The sequence below is a fragment of the Mauremys reevesii genome, linkage group 3, assembly GCF_016161935.1.
Source record: "Mauremys reevesii isolate NIE-2019 linkage group 3, ASM1616193v1, whole genome shotgun sequence".
In the NCBI taxonomy this organism is placed as follows: domain Eukaryota; kingdom Metazoa; phylum Chordata; order Testudines; family Geoemydidae; genus Mauremys; species Mauremys reevesii.
Genome location: NC_052625.1, coordinates 108,209,402 through 108,232,892, shown reverse-complemented (window position 1 = coordinate 108,232,892; position 23,491 = coordinate 108,209,402). Strand labels below are relative to the sequence as shown.

The 23,491-nt window shown below is 42.7% G+C and overlaps 1 protein-coding gene and 1 long non-coding RNA gene across 3 annotated transcripts in view; one reads left to right on the top strand and one right to left on the bottom strand.

The window, feature by feature from the left end:
* PDE7B (phosphodiesterase 7B) overlaps window positions 1-23,491 on the top strand; it is a 259,623-nt gene that overhangs the window by 129,286 nt on the left and 106,846 nt on the right. The window contains exon 1 of one of the 2 annotated variants that reach the window (XM_039529599.1): window positions 11,860-12,330. The exons of the other annotated variant lie outside the window; for it this stretch is intronic. Coding sequence (XP_039385533.1) covers window positions 12,093-12,330 — 238 coding nt within the window. The 5' untranslated portion in view covers window positions 11,860-12,092. Of the gene's footprint in view, window positions 1-11,859; window positions 12,331-23,491 lie in introns of those variants that run through there. 2 annotated transcript variants of the gene reach the window in all.
* Window positions 7,230-13,835, bottom strand: LOC120400697. The gene is made up of 3 exons (XR_005596001.1): window positions 13,545-13,835; window positions 11,581-11,662; window positions 7,230-8,418 (listed from the first exon to the last, which is right to left on the bottom strand). It is a non-coding gene; the product is annotated as an uncharacterized LOC120400697 (long non-coding RNA).

The following is a 23,491-nucleotide window of genomic DNA, read 5'->3' as shown; positions in this document are numbered from 1 at the left end:
ATAGGGAAAGAACAAGTTAAAAATAACTTAAACAAGTTAGATGTCTTCAAGTTACCAGGGCCTGACGAAATACATCCTAGAATAGTCGAGGAGCTGGATGAGGCGATATCTGAGCCACTAGCAATTAACTTCGAAGAGTCAAGAAAATGGGAGAGATTCCAGAGGACTGGAAAAGGGCAAATGTAGTGCCAATCTATAAAAGAGAAGAAGGTCAACCCAGTGAATTACAGACCAGTCAGCTTAACTTCAGTACCTGGAAAGATAATGGAGCAAATAATTAAGCAATTAATTTGCAAACACCTAAAAGCTAATAAGGTGATAAGTAACAGTCAGCATGGATTTGTCAAGAACAAATTGTGTCAAACCAACCTAATAGCTTTCTTTGATGGGTAACAAGCCTTGAGGATGGGGGGAAGTGGTAGATGTGGTATATCTTAAGTTCACTAAGGCTTTTGATAGTGTCTCACATGACCTTCTCATAAACAAACTAGGGAATTCCAGCCTAGATGGAGCTACTGTAAGATGGGTGCATAACTGGTTGGAAAACCATTCCTAGAGAGTAGTTATCAATTGTTCACAGTCAAGCTGGAAGGGCATATCAAGTGGGGTCCTAGAGGGATCGGTTCTGGGTCTGCTTCTGTTCAATATCTTCATCACTGATTTAGATAATGGCATAGAGAGTACACTTATAAAGTTTGCAGATAATACCAAGCTGGGAGGGGTTGCAAGCACTTTGGAGGATAGGATTAAAATTCAAAATGATCTGGACAAACTGGAGAAACGGTCTGAAATAAATAGGATGAAATTCAATAAGGACAAGTGCAAAGTACTCCACTTAGGAAGGAAGAATCAGTTACACACATACAAAATGGGAAATGATTGCCTGGAAAGGAGTACTGCAGAAAGGGATCTGTGGTCATAGTGGATTACAAGCTAAATATGAGTCAATAGTGTTTCAAAAAAAAGCAAACAATTCTGGGATGTATTCTTCCACTCTACTGTGCACTGATTAGGCTCAACTGGAGTATTTTGTCCAGTTCTGGGTGCCTCATTTCAGGAAAGATGTGGACAAATTGGAGAAAGTCCAGAGAAGAGCAACAAAAATGATTAAAGGTCTAGAAAACATGACCTATAAGGGAAGATTGAAAAATTGGATTTGTTTAGTCTGGAGAAGAGAAGACTGAGAGGGAACATGACAGCGGTTTTCAAGTACATGAAAGGTCGTTACAAGGAGGCAGGAGAAAAATTGTTCTCATTAACCTATGAGGATCGGATAGGGCTTAAATTGCAGCAAGGGTGGTTTAGGTTGGACATTAGGAAAAAGATCCTAACTGTCAGGGTGGCTAAGCATTGGAATAACTTGCCTAGGAAGGTTGTGGAATCTCCGCCATTGGAGGTTTTTAAGAGCAGTTTGGACAAACACCTGTCTGGAATGGTCTAGATAATAATTAGTCCTGCCATGAGTGCAGGGGACTGGGCTAGAAGACTTCTCAAGGTCCCTTCCAGTCCTAAGATTCTGTGACTCTATAATTAGCTACTGAGTCCACAGGGCTGTTTTAACTCCTGTATCTGAACCTTTCCCCTCTAATTGACTCAGCAGTCAGAAGATAACTAGGCTATGACCTGCCATGTGGGTTGCCCACAATGAAAACTTCCTGTACAGCCTCAGAACAGTTACTGAACAAGTTCTAGAAGTTTCTGATTCTGAGTTACCCTGCCCTACTCTCTACATGTGTGCAAAAACACAGAGTATCCAACTATGTCATACCTAGGGTACAATCTAGACTAGTGAGTAGCTGTGTCACCCCTGCCCTCTAACCTGGGGTGCCCTTTACATTGCTTTGCTGTTGTTGCTTCCACTCCTGGACTGTTCACAGTCAGCATCTCACATGTAAATCACTCCCAATTATGTCTGTGTGCACTTGCAACCTGCCACTCTTTCTTACCTGTTGTCCCTACCATTTCCTTTCCTATGTGCATATAGTTTCCCCACCTACTGTGGGAGAATCTAAGCACCAAAGTCACCATGCTGACCTTTTCTTAATTTTCCAAAGCAGGCAATGGAAAAATTACATAACTTCACTGTTTCCAATTTGTTCTGAAGTTCTGTTTATTCCTTTACCACAGGCATTTTTGTTTTGCTAGTAGTACAAATTGTTAATCATCAAATGTGCAATCTCTGTGGGTAGTGAAGCAAGACACTCAGCGCCTCACCCTATTGAACTCAAATAATCTTCTTGCCTCCATTCCAAAAACCTTCTCCCCAGCAGCCTAGTCCAGTGCTCAGTGAAGTCAATCGAAAGGTCCCTGTTCATTTGGAGTTGCACCCTGGACCCATAGAATAATATAGTCTGTCTCCTCTGGCTAGATTTTGGACATCCCGCAGTATGGTGCTCACCTTAAATGAGTCCCTCTATTAAGTGGTGCTGCACCCAGAAAAAGGTAATAACAGACAGTGAATCCCATTATTCTTAGTAGAGGTTCATCTCACTAGTCTTGATTGCTGCAGTTACAAGATGTTGCACCAGCTGAACATGCATTCAAAGACTGATTAAAGCATAACCCTGTGCCCCAAATATGGATAGATGGTTGTTTCTTGGAGGTCCTCTGTCCAAGTACTGACCAAGCCTAACTCTATTTAGATTGTGAATTCTGGCTCAGTTGCAGCACAAGGTGGGGTGACTGAATTTGGGTATATACATATTGCATGTTGGGAGGAAAATGTATTTAAAAAATGGATGTTTGCCTCCGTTTCCCTTGTGCATATGTGTGTGTCTGTGTGTATATATCTATATCTATCTATAGAGATCTATATATAGCTATATAGATATAGATGTATTAGGGCTGTCAATTAATTGCAGTTAACTTGGTGACTGACTCAAAACAAATTAATTACAATTAATTGCAGTTTTGATTGCAGTTAGGACTAATTGTTGCTACCTTTTCTTGAATATTCTAAATGTTCTACATGTGTTTCAGCGTAATATCTCTCTTCAGTATGCGTTACTGTTAAAGCAGATAACTTCAGTGTCCATGCATTATCAGTCAGGTGTGCCATGACTCCACGATAGCTGTCATTGCTCAAGGATGTCCAGAGATCACTAGTCAAAGCAACAGCTAGCACATTTTTTTCAGAAGCTCCAACTTTGTAGTCTTCTTGTTGTGATATAGGTCATGTATTCGTGATGCAATGGCTCCTCGGGAGGGCAAGATGGATGACTAATTGGAAGATGCACTTTGAATAACATCTCTCAGCCCTCTGTTGTTTACAGTGTTGAGTGGTGTGCAGTTGATAGTTATTCACTTAGTAATAGCACTGGTTAAGTTGTTGTACTTCGTTTGATCCATGGGCTTGTAGCGATCCTGAAACTCTGTAAACATATTCTGTCAAGGCTGGTGTGATTCATTTGCTGTTGACGGGTTATCTGTACCACAAGAACTGGAGGTGAAAGCATGTTTAGCATGTAGGTGGTACTGCAGATTTGAAGTACTTCAGTGGTATTGGAACTTAGCCTTGCAATCGCTATATATAATCGTCTTTTTATCTAGTACGATCAAAACTGTGATTAATTGTGACTAACTTTTTTAATCGCTTGACAGCCCTTTATCAAGCTCAGTCTTGAAACAAGTTAGTTTTTTTGCCCCCACTACTCCCCTTGGAAGGCTGTTCTAGAACTTCACTTCTCTAATGGTTAGAAACTTTCATCTAACTTGTAATTAAGCCTAAACTTGTTGATGGCCAGTTTATTTCCATTTGTTCTTGTACTACCACTGGCCCTTAACTTAAATAGCATCTCTCTCTCCTTGATGTTTATTCCTCAAATGTATTTATAGAGAGCAAACATACTTCCCCTCAGCCTTCGTTTTGTAAGGCTAAACAAGCCAAGATCCTGAAGTCTCCTCTTGTAAGGCAGTTTCTCCATTACTCTGATCATCCTAGCAGCCCTTCTCTGAACCTGTTCCAGTTTGAAATCATCTTTGTTAAACATGGGAGGACCAGAATTGCACCTAGTATTACAGATGAGGTCTCAGCTGTGTCTTGTACAATGGTAATAACACTTCCCTATCTCTGAAATACCTCGCCTGATGCATCCTAGGATTGAATTAGCCTTTTTCACAGCTGCATCACATTGGCAGCTCATAGTCATCAACAGCCAGGTCTTAATCCTCCTCTGTCACTTCCAACTGATAAGTCCCCATGACCTTTCACTTTGCTCTAAGACTGTCAATTAAGGATTAATTCACAGCACAATTAACACATTAATTTTTAACACATTAATTCCACTCTAGAGGCAGCAGGGGGCTGGAGCCCCAAGCTCCACAGACAGCAGGGAGGCTGGAGCAAGTTTTCTTGGAAATATTTGGGAGGAGGAGAATGCAAATGCCCACCTCAACACCTGGTCTTTTGAAGCTTCAGCCTGGGGAGAGGACTTCTGTCTACAAATTGCCTTTACCCAGGATCAAAAGGTCCAAAGGCCACAAAGGACTAACTCACAGACTCATGAGTGTTCTTGTTCTGAACCTAAGGAGTTATTAACTTGTAGCCATAGGGGGTTGTGAAATTTCAAGGACTGTTCACCTGCCAGAGCTCTTGTTGGAGTTGGGCTGATCTCTGGTGAGCTTACTAGTATGTGTGTAAGGGGGGGTATATGTTTTCTCTGTAATGCTTTTACCTTAAGAATACCTGTGCTTGCTTAGGAAGAACTGTTTGATAACCTAACCATGAACATTTCACTATTTAGAGTCTCTGAGGAAGGAAAGCAAAGCAGGCCTGCTGAGGCAGTGTGCATTGCTGGGGAATTCACAGTGTAAACAGGGAACTGTGCAGCCTGAAAATACCCAGGGTCAGGAGAGAAAGAGATGTGGGTCTCTGCCCAAGAGAGGTGATGGCTGAGGACCCAGGAGTCTAGAGTGGATGCCCATGCTGGACCATGAGAGGGAAATACAAGTGCAGTTGCCACAAATGGAGACATCCGACGTCTCGGAAAAAAATTAGACAGACAAATTGGATGGGGAAAGCAATAAAAATAACAGGAGCATTGGAAAAAATGGGATGCTATAAGGAAAAGTTAACAGAGATGGGCATGTTCAGTCTAGAAGAGACACATAATAGCTGTCCACAAATAAGTGGCACCTCGGTCTCTTCTATTCCCTGGCTGTAGCACACAATAGTTTAGTCTCTTGAGGACTGATCTGCTTTAGTCTAACTCAAGTTATTGGGCTTAATATGGGTGAATTTTAATGGCCTGTGAAATATAGATCAGACTAGATGATCCAATGGTCCCTTCTGGCTTTAAACTCTAAACCTATAAGTAAAGAGGTGTTCATAAATAATCAAGAAATAACAATACAGAGGATTGGGAGCAATTATTCTTATTAGTCAGTAAGGATAGATAAGAAGTAATGTGCTTAAACTATAGCAGGAAAAATGTAAGTTAAATACTCGGAAAAGCAGTGTAAGTTGTTAAGTCAATGGAACAAACTGTCAAGGGTGATTGGGGAACCTCACCTTCAAGGCTGTGCGCAAGTCTGCCTGCCTACATTTCTTCTTTGATCTTCCACACATCATCTATATGTCACTCTTCTCTCCTATGTGCATCCTTCACCCGCTCCCATTTTTGTTTTCTTGTCTTTCTTTTCAAGCCACTGCACACATGCAGAACTTTCTCTCATCACATATGCCAAGTCCCTTCCTCCATCTGCAGATCCCTCCTCTTCCCTTAACACCCAGTTCCATGTAGCTTTCTACAGTCAGTGCCACACACAGATGCTGTCTCCACTCATTCTTGATGTTGGACAATTATCCCATTTATTGCATCTTCATGAATTAAGGACCCTCAAGGCAGGGACAACGGCAAGATTTTCAAAAGTTACTAGTGATTTGGGGTGACTGTATTTTGGGGGCCCAACTTGAGAAACTTTCAAGGGGCCTGATTTTCAGAGGATGGGCGCTAAATACTTTCTGAAAATCAGGCTCCTTTTAAGGCGTCTCAAGTTGGACCTCCAAAAATTGGGGCACCTGAAATCACTAGTCACTTTTGAAAACCTTGGCTGGCTGGTGTTTTTTTTACATGTTCAAAATATCATGTATAGTGTAAACAGATAATAAAAGTAATTAGCTGTGTCAAGACATCTGTTTGGGAATGTTTAAGAATAACTAAATCAGCCAAGGTGTAGTGAGGTGGATTAGATCAGTGGGTCTCAACCTTTCCAGACTACTGTACCCTTTTTGGAAGTCTGATTTCTCGTGTACCCCTAAGTTTCACCTCAATTAAAAACTACTTGCTTACAAAATCAGACATAAAAATACAAGTGTCACAGCACACGATTACTGAAATATTGCTTACATTCTCATTTTTACCATATAATTATAAAATAAATAAATTGCAATATAAATACTGTACTTACATTTCAGTGTATAGTATATAGAGCAATATAAACAAGTTGTTGTCTATATGGCATTTTAGTTTGTACTGACTTCGCTAGTGCTTTTAAAATAACCTGTTGTAAAACTAGGCAAATATCTCGATGAGTTGAAGTACCCACAGAAGACCTCTGTGTACCCTCAGGAGTACACATACCCCTGGTTGAGAACCACTGGATTAGATGACCCACTGGAGGTCACTTCCAGTCCTAATCAGTCTGGGTTTTGGTTTTGTTTACATGTATACACCAAGGAAGAAGTCCCCCTTTCCAAGCAGCAGCAGCTGCTGGAAAGAAAGAACAGGAATAAGGCTATTGGACTTCTGCTTTTGCTCTATTGACACAAATGGCCAAAGACAGCTGAATGCTAAGGAAGCCTTCAGCAAAGCTGCAGATTGGAGGTTCCACTATCACTTATGGTACTGGGGAGCGGGAGGAGGTCATCTCTGGGGAACGAGGCTTAGAGTGGGTGCGGGGGGGGTGGGGGGAAGAGAATCAAGGATCTTTATTCAACATTACTTTACAGCTTTTGTGCACCTGGACTGATTTGTTGTGGGAGAGCTGTTGGAGACAGTAGATTTGGCACTGGCCAGGGCAGCTGAGAGCCAAGAGAGAAGTTCTATGCCAGCTTAAACCCTGGCTTCATTCTGTCTCTCTCTTCCACCACCCCCCCCTGCATTCCTCCTTTCCCCCTTTGAAGGACAGAAGAGAAAGAAGGGGAGAGAGAAACTTGCAATGAAAACCAGAGCACTGGGTTAATGAAGCCCATGCAGGCTGCAATAGACTGGAAAGATACACACGAGGCACTTACTCTACCATCTGGCATGCAGTTCTGCTGCTGCTGCTGCCACCCTTACTACATAGCTTAAAAGGAACAAGCAAACAAGTAAAACTTTTTAAGAGATACCAATTGTGAAACAAAAGCTATGAATCTGTCAGCTTATTCTCTTGCCTTTTCCCCCACCTCCCTCTTCTTTTCCTCGAGCCTTTTTCAATTCTCATGCCTATCTGTGAAAATGTACACTGCCTTGTCAGGTTTTCAGAACTGACTCATTTCACCTATTTGCTGCTAAAGAGGAGTTGGGGCCAAAGCTATTATATTTATATTGTAATTGCTTAACCTTCTTTTACTCAGAGCCATAAAGTAGTACATTTGGTAGCAACAGCAAATGACCCATCTTTATTCTGTGGTTTGTTTAAAATCTGGCCCACACTGATATGGAAGCAGGGAAGTTTTAGGTGAGCTGAGCTTGTTCAGTGATTTTTTTTTTTTTTTTTTAATTCAGTAACAAATGGTTGGGCACGTTTCCCTGTGTTTTGCATTCATTGTGCATTTGTGATGCTCATTTTTCCTGAGTGGGGTGAAAAATACTGTCTTGGGGTCAGCCTCCCCCAACTTGTGAAAATCAACATATCTCAATTGAAATCAATGGACCTATGATAATTGACACCAATTGAGGCTGTGACCCCCTGACATAAAACCTCTCAAGCTAGTGCCGAAGGAGATTCTTTGATGATTCATGGGTTTGGAAGAACATTATCTCATTATAAACATTCCTCTTCAGCAGCTCTGAGCAAGCTGGCCCCTTTCTTATGATGAAGAAGCCAAAAGAAATGTTAGCCAGAGCAACCAAAATCTTTTGTCAAGTAGGATGAATAAACTCTGGATTCCAGTTAATTTTGAGGCACCTGTTCAGTGAAAACCTACTCTTATCATTCTGTAAAATATAGGTTCTCAAGGTGCAGTTCAGAAACAGGATGCAATCCACTTGCATCCGACGAAGTGGGTATTCATCCACGAAAGCTCATGCTGCAAAACATCTGTTAGTCTATAAGGTGCCACAGGATTCTTTGCTGCTTTTTGAGGGTGCAATAAGTTTCCCATCAAACACGCTTGTATTCCAGGACTATGTCCCCATTTCAGTCTTGTATGTGAATATCCATTTGTGGTACTACCAGGACTAAAGTTGAATATTTTTTGGTTCACTGGCAGTTCTGAAAAAAAAATTGTTTCAGGTCAAACAAAACATTTTGTTTACATTTTGGGCATTTGTTAACATTTTAAAAATATCATTAAAGGAAATTTCTAAATGAAAAGTCATTTCAAATAGAAACATTTCCTTTCATAACTAACAAAATGAAACATTTCAATTTTTTTTTTTTTACAATTTGTTTAGGGTTTTTTGACCAAAACAAATCAGCAAAATTGATGCAAATTCGCAAAGTGTTTCAGTGTCACCAAATCTGCATTTTTTGCCAAAAAGAGTCTTGGTTAAAGATTTTTGCCAGCTCTAATCAGGACAACCGGGGAGATGCAGCTTATCCAGGAGCTTTGTCAGTGTTAGCTATTGAACCACTGATTTTGGCCTGACTTGCAAGTATTAATTCCCAGCTATCTTCACTCAGGCAAAGCAAAGACCTTCAAAAAGTGCATTCTTTTTATGAGTCCAAATGGTGACCCTCAAACTGACCAGTGGCACCTAGAAAGAACTACATTCTGCCAAGAGCGGCAGGTTTTACATGCCCTAGTTTCCCTAGGAGAAGTATGTCTTGTGTGTGTTAGAGCTATTATATATATGGTAATTTTAAAATAAAGTAGTTGGCATGACAACAGGTCAGATTTTCAACCTGGTTTTCACTAGGCCTCCTCTGTCCTCCCCTGCCATCTGAGAAATTGCAGGTGCAAATAACTACAAAAAGAGTGAAGGTCGTTTGAATTCTATCTACTTGATTCCATTCACAAATTAGGTACACAGCTGCCTGCAATGCAGACACAAATTTGCAACCCCCAATTTTGAGGATGCAAAAAGCAAGACCAGCTCTTGAAAAACTAGAAGAAGGTATTAGTAACAAAGAGCTGAAAGAAAGCAGTGGTAGGCAGACCACAGAAAGTTTGGTGATTCAGGTTGGATGTGTGGTTTGTTTAAGCACCTAAATGTTCAGATGCTTATCTCAAGCTATCCAGACTTCTTTGGTCTACAAATATTGAGCTGGACATCTGAAAACCAGCTTTCTTGATTTCTTGTACTTTCTGTTTCCCACCAAGCTGGAAATACCACAAGGACAGTCTTTCTTTCACAGTACTTTGGCACTTCTGCTTCTTGTTCCAGCTTGGATCAGGAAGTGAAGAGGTGAACAAAAACGAAAAATAATAATTGGGAAAAAGTTAACTGAACATTTTTGTATCTCAGAATTTTTTAAAAAAAAATCAGCCTGGGTTTAATTTGCACATTAGGCAATGGTCTGGGTCATTTTTTACTTTAGTTAAACCAGTTCACTCCTCCTTAACAGAAACATTGTTCCTTTAAGAAGCTTCAGTGACTTGCTCCAATAATAGAAAAACAACATGAAACAATCAAAATAAAGCTATTGAAATTATTTCAAGTTGGGATAAAACAATAACACTGGTCCTTGTCATGGAAGTGCAGCCCTGTGTTCTATGAATGTGTCAGTGCTTGTGGTGTATTACATCTATTTGTTTTCTTTGTTCTTAACCCCTTTGTTCCAAGGGTCAGGATATCCTGATGCTAAGCGCTCCTGCAAAATAACATTACAACAACAATGGTATAACACTTAGGGAGCACTTCACTTTTTTTAAACCAGGGCTACCTAAAAGAACTGACTAGTTAGATCATATTCAACAAATATGCTAATAATACAGCACCATGACCCACATTAAAAATAACCATATTTTTGAAGAACATTGCTGTCTCTAGTCTGAAGTGGGAACAGAAAGGTAAACATGGCAAAGGATGCTAGAACAGTGGAAATATCATGCTGCTCCTGTTGATGTTGGCATAACAAGGAAAAACTTGTGCATTCTGTTTTTTATACTTAAGGATGTTAACTTTCAATCCATTCACTTGGATTCTGCCCCTCCCCCCAAAAAAAGAAAAAAAAAAGGAAGAATCTGTTTGTTTGCCAGTTTATTTTTCCATCTGGAAAAGAAACAGGACACTGAATTTAACCAGGAAAGAGTAAGTCTATTATCTATGGATAAGAGGAAAAATTAAAATGCATGTTAAAATTCCTGTTAAGTGAACTTTCTGTGGTTTTATTCAAAATAAAAAAGTAGATGGTACAGTAAACTGCCTCCACGCCATCAGTTCCTTCCTGCACCCCTAAACAAGCACCAAGGCTGAATGATAACCCAGCACTAAAAGGAATAGAGATTAAGAATGCAGACTGTATCAGAACAATGAAAATGCCAGACAAAATAAAGGGTCCTGCTACTTGGGGATGTGAAGCAAAAGGGAGAAGAAGGGATTGTTCTAACAGCTGTCTAACAAACCATGCTCAGACATGTTTAAAAATGTCCCAGTAACCCCATTTGCTAGTGAAAGTGCTACAGCTACAATACCTCACCTCATTTCTGTGTGTGACAGAGCTGTTCAGAGTAGACACCAGGCATCTTTTGTTTTGTCTTTAAAGGTTGGCAATAATAATTGTCTTCTGTGTACAATCAGTGAGTGATCGCTAGCCACCAGTTAACGTCCTCACATGAACTTATTCCTTCAGTCAGGTGGAGCCTTGCACCTAGCAGCCAAAATAATATGTCCACAGTGGGACCTCCCATGGAAAAGTGGAATTTCAACAACTTAATTTCCCTTGCAAGTCAAGCCCTGGCATTCCTTTCTTTCTTTCTTTTATGATTATTTTTCTTCAAAAATGAAATTTAAAACCAGAGCTGTTTGTTAAGATTACACAACAGCACCAGACTTGTGAATGCAGATCTTCCCGCTTTCCTGATTCACTTCTTTCACAGTTAGCTTTGGAATGTGAATCAATGTTATTTCCCTTGCAGCTGAAGGGCAGCTAAGGTTACAAAGGGATTTGACTAATAGGCCAAAACTCCCTTTGGGCTTGCTGAGAACCAAATGACAGAAAGGAGGAAGAAGACGGAGGTGGGTGGGCAGGAAGCCTGTTTAATTCCATTACTGTGTAGATAAATTCAAACAGCCTTCTTAATATCTTCATCATAATGCGGTCATTAGTGGAAGGGAGTGATGGCCTTCTGCCAGTCTAGCCAGCGAGAGGCAGCTGTGAACTGGTTCTGCTGGGCTGCTCAAGCTTCTCTCTGTTTACTGAGGGCTGCTTTAGACTGCACGGCATGATTTGGTGAAGCTCTTTTTTTTTAATAAACCAGCAGCTGTTTACCTGATAGCTCCTGATAACAAACCTGTAGATGAAAATGTTCCTTCCCTGCACATTTCAGCGTCTTGCAGTAGGGTGACAATTCCTGAAAACAAACAAACAAACAAGCAAGCAAACAAAAAAATAAGAAGAGAAAAAGGGAGGAAAAGAAAATACCTCACTGGCTTCTCTCCCCCACACACTTTTTTTTTTTTTTTTGGCTGATGTTCCAGCTGTAGCCTGGGATTAATTAGGTGTTGTAACTTGGAGCCTGAGACAGAGGGTGAGTGGAAAAAAATGTATCTATCTCTTAATCTCTGAGGAGGAAGAAGTACAGTAACTGCTTCAGCTCACTCACCAGTGGGAACCCTTGGAAAGCACATCTCTCCACGGCGTTTGTCAAGAGGCAGGGAGGCTGCAGAAGCCTTTTCCTTAGTTGTGGGGGCCCATTTTTATTGTTTTCATTTGTGTCTGGCTAAAAAGTGTGTCCCTAGTCCAATAGCAGGAGCAGCCCTATCTGGAGAGCACAGGACAGGATGCCTGTGCTAGACAGGTTTTTTAATTCAACAGAGCTGGGCAGGCTGTGGAGGACAGGGGAAGAGCCGATGCCCTTTCCCATGGGCAGCCTGCCCAGCTATCAGCCGGGGACCCTAGCCTGCGAGTTGCCTGAGATGATCAGGATGGTAAAGCTCATTTGGAAATCCAAAAGTGAACTACGAGGGACCAAGCAAAGAGGGATTTTGGAAAATGAAGATGCTCTGGGCAGTTTATCAGGTACATTTAATATGTTCAATAAAAGGTGTGGTCTCATCTAATCATGCAAGCTGCTGGTTTCATAAAGTGAGACTCAAGCACCCAAACGGTGTGTGTGCATGTGTACAGGGGAAGGCAGTGGCTGAGAGGAGACGTGTGGAGCTTTGGGACTTAGGGGTTGTGACTGACATACTAATGTATTGAAATCCTGTACAGCAGTCTGCACCCACTTGCTCAGTGGAGTACCTGTTTCATGACAGGCAAGTCAAATAACAGGGTTATTTTCACCGTCCACCCTGATGGTAAACAGCAGGCGAGTAGGATTTGTGCCTGGCTGATCAATTTGTATGACAGCTTTGCAAGGCTGCTCTAAAAATATACATGTGTTTAACACCGGTTTTGAGCACAGCCGCCTTATTGAAAAATGTAACACTGCCAGCAATAATTCTAAAATCCCAGTTTATGATTGTGTTTGTAGAGGGCCTAGGAGCCAGGTCCACTTTTTGAGCGTGCCACAGTATTTCTTTTGTGTGGTCACAAAAATTAAAATCCAGAAAGGAAGGCTGTGGTGAGGGTTTTGATCTGTGCCTCAGGAGAGCTGGGTCCCATGGCCAGCTCTGCCACGGACTGCCTGGATGATCTTGGACATGTCAGTTGGGGCCAGATTTTTAAAGGTATTTAGGCACCTGTAGATTCAGGTAGGCACCTAATGGAATTTTCAAAAACACCAACTCTCATTGAAATCAGTTCAGCAGGGTTTTTAAGCAGGTGCACAATGTTAAGCACATGAATTGCCTTACTTAATTCAGAGTCAAGGGGAAGACTCGCACTGGCTTCAGTAGACTTCAGATGAGGCCCTCTGTGCCTTGGTTTCTCATCTGCAAAATGGGATTAATAACACCTCCTTTCTCCCGTCTTGTGTTACAATCTATTTAAATTATGAACTCTTCGGGGCAGGGACATGTAAATATAGTGCCTAGCACAATAATGGCACCCTAGTTGCAATCAGAAGCCTGTGCTATCATAATGCAAACAATAAGCATAAATATTAGCACTTCATGAGAAACCATCCTGTATGTGGAGTAAGTATGCTGTAAATATTCTGGAATCCATTATAAAGAGTTTGTCACACAATATGGATTACTTGAGTAGTATGGGGCAGATGTAGCCAATCATCTGTGTCTCATCCTTAAATATTCCTGTTAAAAAACTGTATAATAAAAAAAAGTGCTTACCTCATTTTTATTTTGGAAGTGGCGGGGGAGAGAAAAGTCTGTCAACTCCAGAGAAAATGTAAAACCTTCCACTTCCCCTGAGTGGGAACCACCAGTGACTGGTAAATTAGAAGAAGTCTTTCTACAAAGGTTGTCCTGGGTAAAGGAAGAGGCTTGACCGCTGTATTAAGTGTGTAATAAATGAGATGGGAAGGCAACGGAGCAAACTGATGGGATTGTGAGGTTTGTGTGGCAAGTGGGAACTAAATGCTCAGAAGGATGGATTTTGGTCAAAGAGAAATGAACCGATGATTCATCCACCACATTTTTCATGCAAGTAGTGCTGGAAATATTCAAAAAAGCCACCTAGGGAGAAAGTATAATCACATCATGTTCAGTGCAGCTACCATTTATTTTATGAGCACAGTTCACCTCCAGACTTATGGAGGCATCTGTGGGTGTACATTTAAGAGCAGGTGGAGAATAGTGAGTTGGTGGGGGAACAGTAAGAGAAATGTAACAAAATTTTAAAACTATAAAGAATAGATTATAATCTTCATGGAACCTGATTCTTCCACCAGCAGGATGTGAGTAATTCCCATTGACTCAAATAGATTTTACTAATATCCTGGGAAATCTGGCCTTATGGTGCCAATTCTACTGTGTTATCCCAGTATAAATCCAGTCTAATTCCTGAGCTCAGTTGATTTACACCACTGAGAGAACAACATGACTCCATAACTTTCAACAGTTTACAAATCAATCCCCTATGTGATTAAGTTGACTTGGGAGGTTGGTTCTTTTTTCCCCCCTCCCCACAGCAAGTGTCATTGTGGTTTCCCATTTTGTTCAACAGCAGGTTCCTCCTATATGTGGGGAAGCCAGTAAAAATCTGTCTAGTCAGAGAGGATCTAAATACTAACTCAGAAAGCCTCTCTTACCTTCTCTGCTTCCCCATCCTTCTCCACAGTCATTTGGAATCATCAGTAGTATGAAGCACTAGCACAGTGTTTCTCAAACTGGAGTTGCTGCTTGTGTAGGGAAAGCCCCTGATGGGCTGGGCTGGTTTGTTTACCTGCCCCGTCCGCAGGTCCAGCCGATCGTGGCTCCCAATGGCCGCAGTTCGCTGCTCCAGGCCAATGAGAGCTGCTGGAAGCGGTGTGGGCCCAGGGATGTACTGGCCGCCGCTTCCAGCAGCTCCCATTGGCCTGCAGCGGCGAATCGCGGCCAGTGGGAGCCACAATCGGCCAGGCCTGCGGACGGAGCAGGTAAACAAACCAGCCCAGTCCGCCCGGGGCTTTCCCTACACAAACAGCGACCCCAGTTTGAGAAACACTGCACTAGCACAACTTAGTCTTGAAAAAGCTACTGGTGCCAGAATGGATGGTGAGGCACCATGGTAGATGCATTGCTTGCTTTTTGCCTCACATAGAGACCCATTATTTTTGAGGGTCGTCTGATGGCTCATTAGATGCAGCAAAATATGTCAGCTGTTGGATACTCAGCTTCATAGCACTTGCCAAAGTAAGGGTGTTTTCATTTAAATTCTGACCTGTCCTCATGGTAACTCATCCTACATTATATCATGTTATCTGAGGTTATATTTTCTTACCATAGCTTATGAGGTGAACTAAGAGAAACTGAACAAAAATAAGAGAAAACGTTGGGACATTTTGGAGGGAAAGGGAAGTTGTCAGGATTTCTGCTGTATTTTAAAGATTGTATTGTGGAGGTTCCTCACTTAACGTGGGCTGAACACAACCTCCCACAACTAAGCCTGAGTGATCAGACTAGACTCCTAGACCTTAAATCTTGGGTCCCCTTATCGAGAGACAGTCCTCTGAGTCTTAGCTCGTGGGGCCCTCCATAGCAATCAAGGAATATGCAGGATCTGGATCCTCTTCCCCCTGTCCCTCCCCCTCCCCACGCACACCAATTACAGTGTTTTCTACACATTACATAATTGTATGAGAAGATTAATCGGCAAAATCTCTGGTGAGATTTTCCTTCACTAATTTTGAAAATCAGATCATTAGCATGCTCTTGCCAGCTTTAAGAGGCACTGCAATGATATCTGCTATGTCTGCAGACCTTGCTTTCCCTGCCTGCCTCTTGCCAGTTGTTGCTTAGTAACTTTTTCGTCCAAATCCCTGTCCACACTAGCACAAACCTAAACCCTATATGATTTTTGGAGATGAGTGTCTCACTAACTGTGGCAAAAGCAGGTGAGCACATCTACGTTATTATCTCTCTACCAAAATGCTAAACAAAATTAAGAACTAGAGATGGTGGAATGATGAAATGCAATTGATTTGAGGATGGGGAGGAGGGAAAATGGTAGAATTAATCATTATTAAAAATGTTTGCAGTGGATCAAGTAATAAGAATATTTATTTGCAAATAATGTTTGGGAAAAAAATGCCGGAATGTGATGGGTTCATTATTTGGACTGAATAACTCAAGCAGCTCTAACTGGCACCATGATTGAGACAGACCCTTTTCTATCCAGCACAGTTTGAACATAGTTTAAAATTTTTAGTCTATAGAAGAAGGCTGCATTACCCAGTTTTGAACTGTTCTCATTTTCTCCTACCCTCGCTTAATGTTCTGCGTAACTATCCTTTCTTCTCTTGGGTCTCTCTCTCTCTCTCTCTGGGCTTGTTTATATGGTTGAGTAATGAGCACTTTGGGGGTGTGGTTTCTAAAGTACACTAATGTGTTGCACATTAATTGGTCTGTGGAGATCCAGTTTGTATGTACTAAATGTTCCCTAATGTGGTTTAACATAGTTTCAAACAACACTATGTTAAAGCACATTAGGAAATATTCAGTGCGCACCAACCTGGTCTACACAGACAACATTAACATGTTGCACTTTAATTGATTTATAAATCACACCACTGTACAGCACATTACCCCACTCTGTAGACAAGCCCTATCACTCACACTGACACACTCACACACACAACATCTCCTGAGAGGAGACTGCTACAATACTTAAATTCTTCAGAGCCTTCCAGACACCAATGTTTGTGCATTTCTGAAATGACTTTAGAACAGAGGTGGGCAAACTTTTTGGGCCGAGGGCCACATCTGAGTGGGGAAATTGCATGCAGGGCCAAGGCAGGGGGTTGGGGTGTGGGAGGGGGTGCGATGTGCAGGGAAGGGTTCAGGGCAAGGGATTAGGGCGGAGGAGTGTGGGGTGTATGAGGGGGCTGAGGGCAGGGGGTTGGGGTGCAGAAGGTGTGCGGAGTGCAGGAGGGGGCTCAGGGCAGGGATGCAGGAGGGATGCGGGGTGCAGCAGGGGCTCAGGGCAGGAGGTCGGGGAGCAGGAGGTGTGTGGGGTGTATGAGGGGGCTCAGGGCAGGGAGTTGGGGTGCATAAGGGGTGCACAGTGCAGGCAGGAGGCTTTAGGCAGGGAGTAGGGGGGTGGGGTGTAGGAGGGGTTCGGGCTCCGGGGTAGCAGCAGCACGCACTGGGGCCAGGGCAGGCTCCCTGCCTGTCCCTGCCCCGGCCCTGCGCCGCTCCACGCCAGGAAGTGCTGCGGCCCCTGGAAGAAGGGGAACGGAGGGTTCTGCTTGTGCTGCCCGTGCTGTGCCTCCAGGTACCTCCCCCGAAGGTCCCATTGGCCATGGTTCCCTGTTCCCGGCCATTGGAAGCTGCAGTGGGCCGTGCCTGGAGGCAAGGGCCAGGGGACTGCTGCTGAGAGCAGCACGGGGCCCACGGCTCCATGGGGGGGCAATCCCGCAGGCCGGATCCAAAGCCCTGAGGGGCTGGATCTGGCCCGTGGGCCATAGTTTACCCACCGCTGCTTTAGAAAGCTTTCCCACCTCCCTTCCTATTTCTCCTTCTCACTGCAACTGTCCTCTCAGAAATGTAGGCCTTGAGTCACACATGCATAATGCTTATAATTAACAGAGGAGTCTGCCTCATTTAGAGAGGGAGAACAGTAACTAGAGACACCCACACCAGCATCCGGTCCATGCCGAATCTTGCAACTAAGATAATTTCCACTTCTCATTGGTTTGCCCGTGACTCCTCCCTCTTTGAATCCACTGTCTCCTCCGTTTCCACTGAATCACTTTCAGATTTCATGTCATTGCCTTTAGGGCCCTAAATAACTCTTCCCCTGCTTATCCAACTTTTTCTCTTATCACGTTCCTCCCACCCACAACTGTCTCTGCTCTGCCAATGATGCCAGCCTCAGCAAACCACTTGTCTGCTTTCCCCACGGATGTCTCAGTTCTTCCTTCTGCGCTGACCTCTCTGCATGGAAGGTCCTTCCTAAGCTAGTCCACAAAGCCACTAGCCCCTCCTCTTTTAAATCCTGCTTGATGACCAACTTCTTCCTTGAAGCCGAAGAAACATGTTAACTAGCATTCTGTTTATTACTTTTGTCCATTTATTTCATCAGAACCAAACACTTTTGTCCCACTGTGGTGTGCAATATTGCCCTGTCCATCCTTCCAACCTCACCATGTGCTTACTTCCTTGTTCAATCATGTCCAAAATGTATTTGTAATCTCACAAGGTCAGGGATCTTGATACACCTTTTGAGTGCCATTACAATCATTAGTCATTGAGAGGGGACCCTCCCTACACTTTGGGGGCATGGCTATGCTAATTTTGCAGTTTGAACCAGTCAGATGCTGAGCACCCCTACTGAAGGCAACAGGAACTGAGGGTGCTCAGCACCTTACTAGATCAGACCCTTTTGTTCCCCCTTTACACATACCTACAGCATAGTAGATAGTTCCAGTGTTTTGTCTCAGCATTTGTTGAGTTCCTTACACTTTTCCTTGGACTGAAAACAGCTTCATTTGTGCAACACTGGGATATGCACCACAGGCAGGAAGGCTGTTTACTACATCTATTTCTGAACAAAACAGGGAATGTTGAAACTTGCCAAATGTGTTACATTTATTGGGGACAAAGAGAATGAGTTTGCTTGAATCAAGGCTAGCTAAGGGCATTTAACTCGAGTTCTGGCCATGAAGGTTCATTCAGTTGATATGATCATTTGCTGTGGTGGAATTACCAACTCTTTAGAGGCATGGAATATTTCTTTCTACATACTTGTAAAGTTACAGCACTGTATAAAAGTTTAGTAAAAACAATGAGGAAGGTTTACATGCAATGTGCTTTTTTACAGTACATAGGTGATTTAAATGATTTAAAGCTACAGGCCAAATCCAAAAGCCTCTCTTCACTTCTTACTCAGTCCTCAGATTCAGTCCTTACTCAGGCAAAACTTCTGTTGATTTTGAAGGGAGATTAGGAAAGTAAGAACTAGAACTGAGCAAATAGTGGAGGGAAATTATATGCAAATATTTTCACAAATTCTGAATGGCTTTTCAGTTTAGTCATGCTGGCACCCGATTTTTGTTTGCATTCCCATGAACATTTGTGCAAAGTGAATTTTGTTTGCAGGAGTGTTTGGAAAAGCTCTTTGGGCAGCTGTTTTACAGTGCACACACACAATAGGGGAAAGGAAGAGAAGATGAATATAGTATACAGTTGAAACTCCAGGATGTATTTAGGTAGACAGAATGTAATTATCCAAGCTGGATTTTGGCCAAGGGCTGGGAGCTAATGCCCCGGTGTACCAAAAAAAAAAAAAAAGTGACAGTGAATTTAATATGTCAATTCAGAGCACCTGTTTAAAGAATAATCTAAACATTAATAGGCCAGATCCTTGTATGATGTAACTTTGTGGAGCTCCATTGTCTGCCTATAAGTACAGGAGACACTGGATGTGGTTTAATTAGGCCACAACTTTATTCTTAAATGTCTGGGAGTACCTGGCAGATAAAATTGTATAGTGTTGGTAATTCTATAATCATTTCAATATATACCTGGGTCCGACAGCACTCCCTCTTAACCCTCATTCAAGGGGAGGATGGTGAGATCCCAGCAGTGGGTTGGCTGGGAACCAGGATGGGTAAGGGGAGGGGGTGCTGGCTCCCTGCCGTACCAGTTGTAGGAGCCCTCAGTCCCCTTGTTTTCACTCCTTTAGAGAATACTTCCTTTAAACCTTTACCAATCCATTTTATCTGATCACTGTACCCCTTCCCTATGGAGTACCTGCACTGGACATCTGCCCCAAGTTTGCATAACAAGTTGCGACATCAAAGCCTGCCTGAACTGCTATGGGGAAGCTGGAAAAAAAAACAAAAAACCTTCACCTTGGCCAATCTGGCAGTCAGGGAAAATTTCCTTACCAGCCCCCTGAGAAAGGAGCAACTAGTGCAGTGCCCACAGCAGACCCTAACAAAACCCGGTATTTCACCACTTCCATGGGTGGTAGGGTGGGTGCTGCTCTGCCTGGTCCAGGTAAAAGAGAGCTTTTCCTGCTCTGGAATGTACCTATGTAGTCCCCCTCTCTTTTGGTCACCTGGATGGATATGCCACTGACCTGGTCCACAGCTGCAACAGAAAGTCACTCTGACTCTCTAGCTCTTAAAGGGGCAGATGCCTTTTCCAGCAAGCCGGACAAAGCCCCCACTGCTTAATGTGTGGGGAGGTCATTACCCTTAATGCAGCTATGCTGACCTGACCCATTGTTTCTTATTCTTTTTCAAAGGGAAAAGCTACTTCATTTCATTATAAGCCAGCTGTTCTTCCTAGCTTTGTTTCCAAACTGCTGACAAAGTTGGATTGTTTTATACCCAAAATTTACCCCCTTTCCTTAAAAATTTAATTTATTTACTGATACGAATTCTGTGAAAATTTAGGTTACCAGCAGGATGAGTGATTGCTGTGCTATAGATGTGTCCATTCTTTCTGAGCCATCATTTATTTGGTGGGAGAGCTACAAAAGCGAAGCATATTGCTTGGGATGGACTTGCTGATGTGCCATTTCGCTTCTTGATTTTTCATTGGTAAGTGCGACATACAGAGTGCATTGCAACATGTGCTTAAAAAGGTATGCAGCAAAATTGCCGAACATAACCTCCTGGTTTAAGAGCCGGCAAAAAATGCTTTTGAAGCTTCCTGCAAGAGGGGCTATACACTGCAGAATCTTCTGTTGCTGACATTTTGGAAAGTGTGTACTTTACTTTCAAGATGCCACAAGGAAATTATATCCCTGAATATTAAGTTTTCCCCTTTAATGTAGTCCATTTCCCTCACTCTTTCAGTCTCCTGAAGTCTTTCAAACTAGGTCACTCAGGATAACCACATCAGCATACACAAACTATTGACTTTGTACAAGATGACACAACAGTTCAGAGAATACGTTTAAGGAGGAATTTTTATGTATGGGTAAACAGGCTTAAATAAGACTGTCTCATGGGGAGGGATAGCTCAGTGGTTTGAGCATTGGCCTGCTAAACCCAGGGTTGTGAGTTCAATCCTTGAGGGGGCCACTTAGAGATCTGGGGCAAAAATTGGTCCTGCTAGTGAAGGCAGGGGGCTGGACTCCATGACCTTTTGAGGTCCCTTCCAGTTCTAGGAGATTGGTATATCTCCAATTTTTTTTTTAATGCTTTCATCCCTAATTCAAATCTCTTTGGGATTTCCGAAAAACTTCTGTTGACTTCAAGTTCATTTTCTTTCATTATTTACCATATTCATGCACCTAGGCACTTCCTGGTTCTGGCCAGAACCAGAAGTGAAAGTGTCATAATATGGGAGCAACTTTGTTCCTGCAGTCTGGCCAGAAAGTCACAAATCTCTAAAACCCAACAAGAAAGTCTCTTGTGAGCTTTCCAGCCTAAGGCCCCAATTCAGCAAAGCATTTTCACGTGTCTTTAACTTTAAGCACGTGAGTGATTCCATCTCCTTTCAGCAAAGAATTTGAGCCTGCTTAGGTTAAATTAAGGTTAAGCACGTTTAAATACTTTGCTGAATCCAGGCCTCAATTTTCAGACACAATATGTTTGGATAACTCATCTCAGCTTTTAAGATAGCCTCATCACTGTCTCCATCACATACCAGCTTGCAAAGCACATTTCCATCTATCCCCGCTATTGCTACAAGTAATCTCTAAGATTACTGTATTTGAAAGAGATCTGAGGAGGGAAATCTCTCTCTCTCTTAACCTCCTGGTTGTGACAACACCTTGTGTTGAGACACTTCCACTGTTTTGTAGATGGCCAGCTGCACTTTATGGCATCTTGTGAAAACATGAGACAGAACTCCCCTGGCCTTACCTGTCCTGGACACAAATGCATGCTGTACTACAGGATGTTTGCCAGTAACAGCAGCAACAAGGTGTGTGAACAGAGGGAAAAGGGAGGGAGGACAAGGGCATGTTTAGTGGTGTTGCTGCCGGGCCTGGCCAAAAGATACTCCTAGGCATCGGCAAGGGAGCAGAAGAACCCTTAGCAATTTCTAAAGGTTATTTTAGTGTAATTTCAGGCCATGCCATTTAAAGAGTGTTCTGTCAGAAAATGGAATTTTTGAAATTAGTTATTAGAAGTTGCCAGGATTCCTTTAAGCTCTGTTGTACAGAAACAATTCACAGACCAGGACATTACGAGTCTGATCCAATCCCCCTGAAGTCAGTGATGGTCTTACCATTAACTTCAGTGGGCTTTGGATCAGGCCCAAAGTGCTCATTTGTGCTGTTACCACCCACTCTGCAGCGCTGGGCCTATAAGGCCATTCCTCCTGTCCTGGGGAGCTTCTGAAGAGGCTGGCATGAATCACCCCAGAGAGCTCAGGCATGCAGAGCTTTGGGCCTTTCCCTTAGGAGGGTGCAGAATGTTTCCGTCTCTGCTCCCCAGAGTGAGGGAGCGGTCTCTGAATTCTGCAGGCGCTGCTTTCCAGCTGTCCCTGGCCCTTGCATGGGGGGGGCACATGTCGTGGGGAGGGAAGACTTGTATCCCCAGCTGCCCTTTGCTCACATCTGTGTGAGAGCTGGAAACAAACAGGTACAGTACAAAATAGAGAGAGGTGGTCTGGAGAACTCTGCCAGTCTCCTGTGAACATGGAATGTATACCTTCATTCTGAGCTGATTAAGTGTTCTTTAGAGACTTTGGAAGCCTTTGTGAGTCTGGCTAGCTCAGGGAGCTGAGAAACAAAATACTCCAAATAACTCAGATTGAGAATATACTTCACAGTGTTATTTGACCCTTACTCTTGTGTGAACCTTCCTAGTCTGCAGGAATTTATTGTATATGACTCAAAAAGGCTCAGAAGTTGTTTTTTTTCCACTCAAAAAGGCATATGTTACAGAGACATACCAGATAGGAAGTGTTCTGTTGTAGCTAGTATAAGTACCTGAAAACCTCAAGTATTTAGTGGAGTAGAGGGCATTACTTAGAGCCCTTTGAATTTTTGACAGGGAAAAAAAAAGGCCTGAAGTGTCAAATCATTTAGTCCATCTGGAATATATATGGACCAATTTCTGCAGTCCTTAATCAATAAAAACTCCCACTGACTTCAATGGTGGGTTTGTTCAATTAACAACTGCAGAATTTGGCCCTTTGGGGGTTGTTTGGACCTTGATGTTTTGGAGATTCAGTGCAGAGAAGCCCCCAGGTGCTTATCCAAACAGCTTGTGTGTTCACAACTTTGCTTATCCAAACCTTTCCCGAATAGCCTGTGTGTTCAAAACTTAAGCTGGAAATCTTATAATTATAGGGTTTTGTGCAACATTTTTTGTATTTCCTGCTTCCAGTCAGGCTAGAAATAATGCAGGAACAGCCGCTTTCACAATATTCCGTTTCTGGTCCCAGATGGGCCTGAGACTTGGAAAGGGGATGAGAGAGTTAAGAGAACATTTATTAACTTCAGAAAAGGCTCAGATCTGATCCAATTGGAGTCTTGAATGGCGGTTTGGGTCAGAGATTTTTTTTCCCCCTCAAACTGCTTCACTCAGCTTTCCTTACAGAATTGTTCAGGATAAAATTAAAGCTCATTGACAGGGACTCAAGTGTATCAAGCCAGAGAAGGAGGGAATTGCGAGAGAGATTGCTGGGTTTTATGTACTCTACTGCTTGAATATTTTACTCCATTCTTT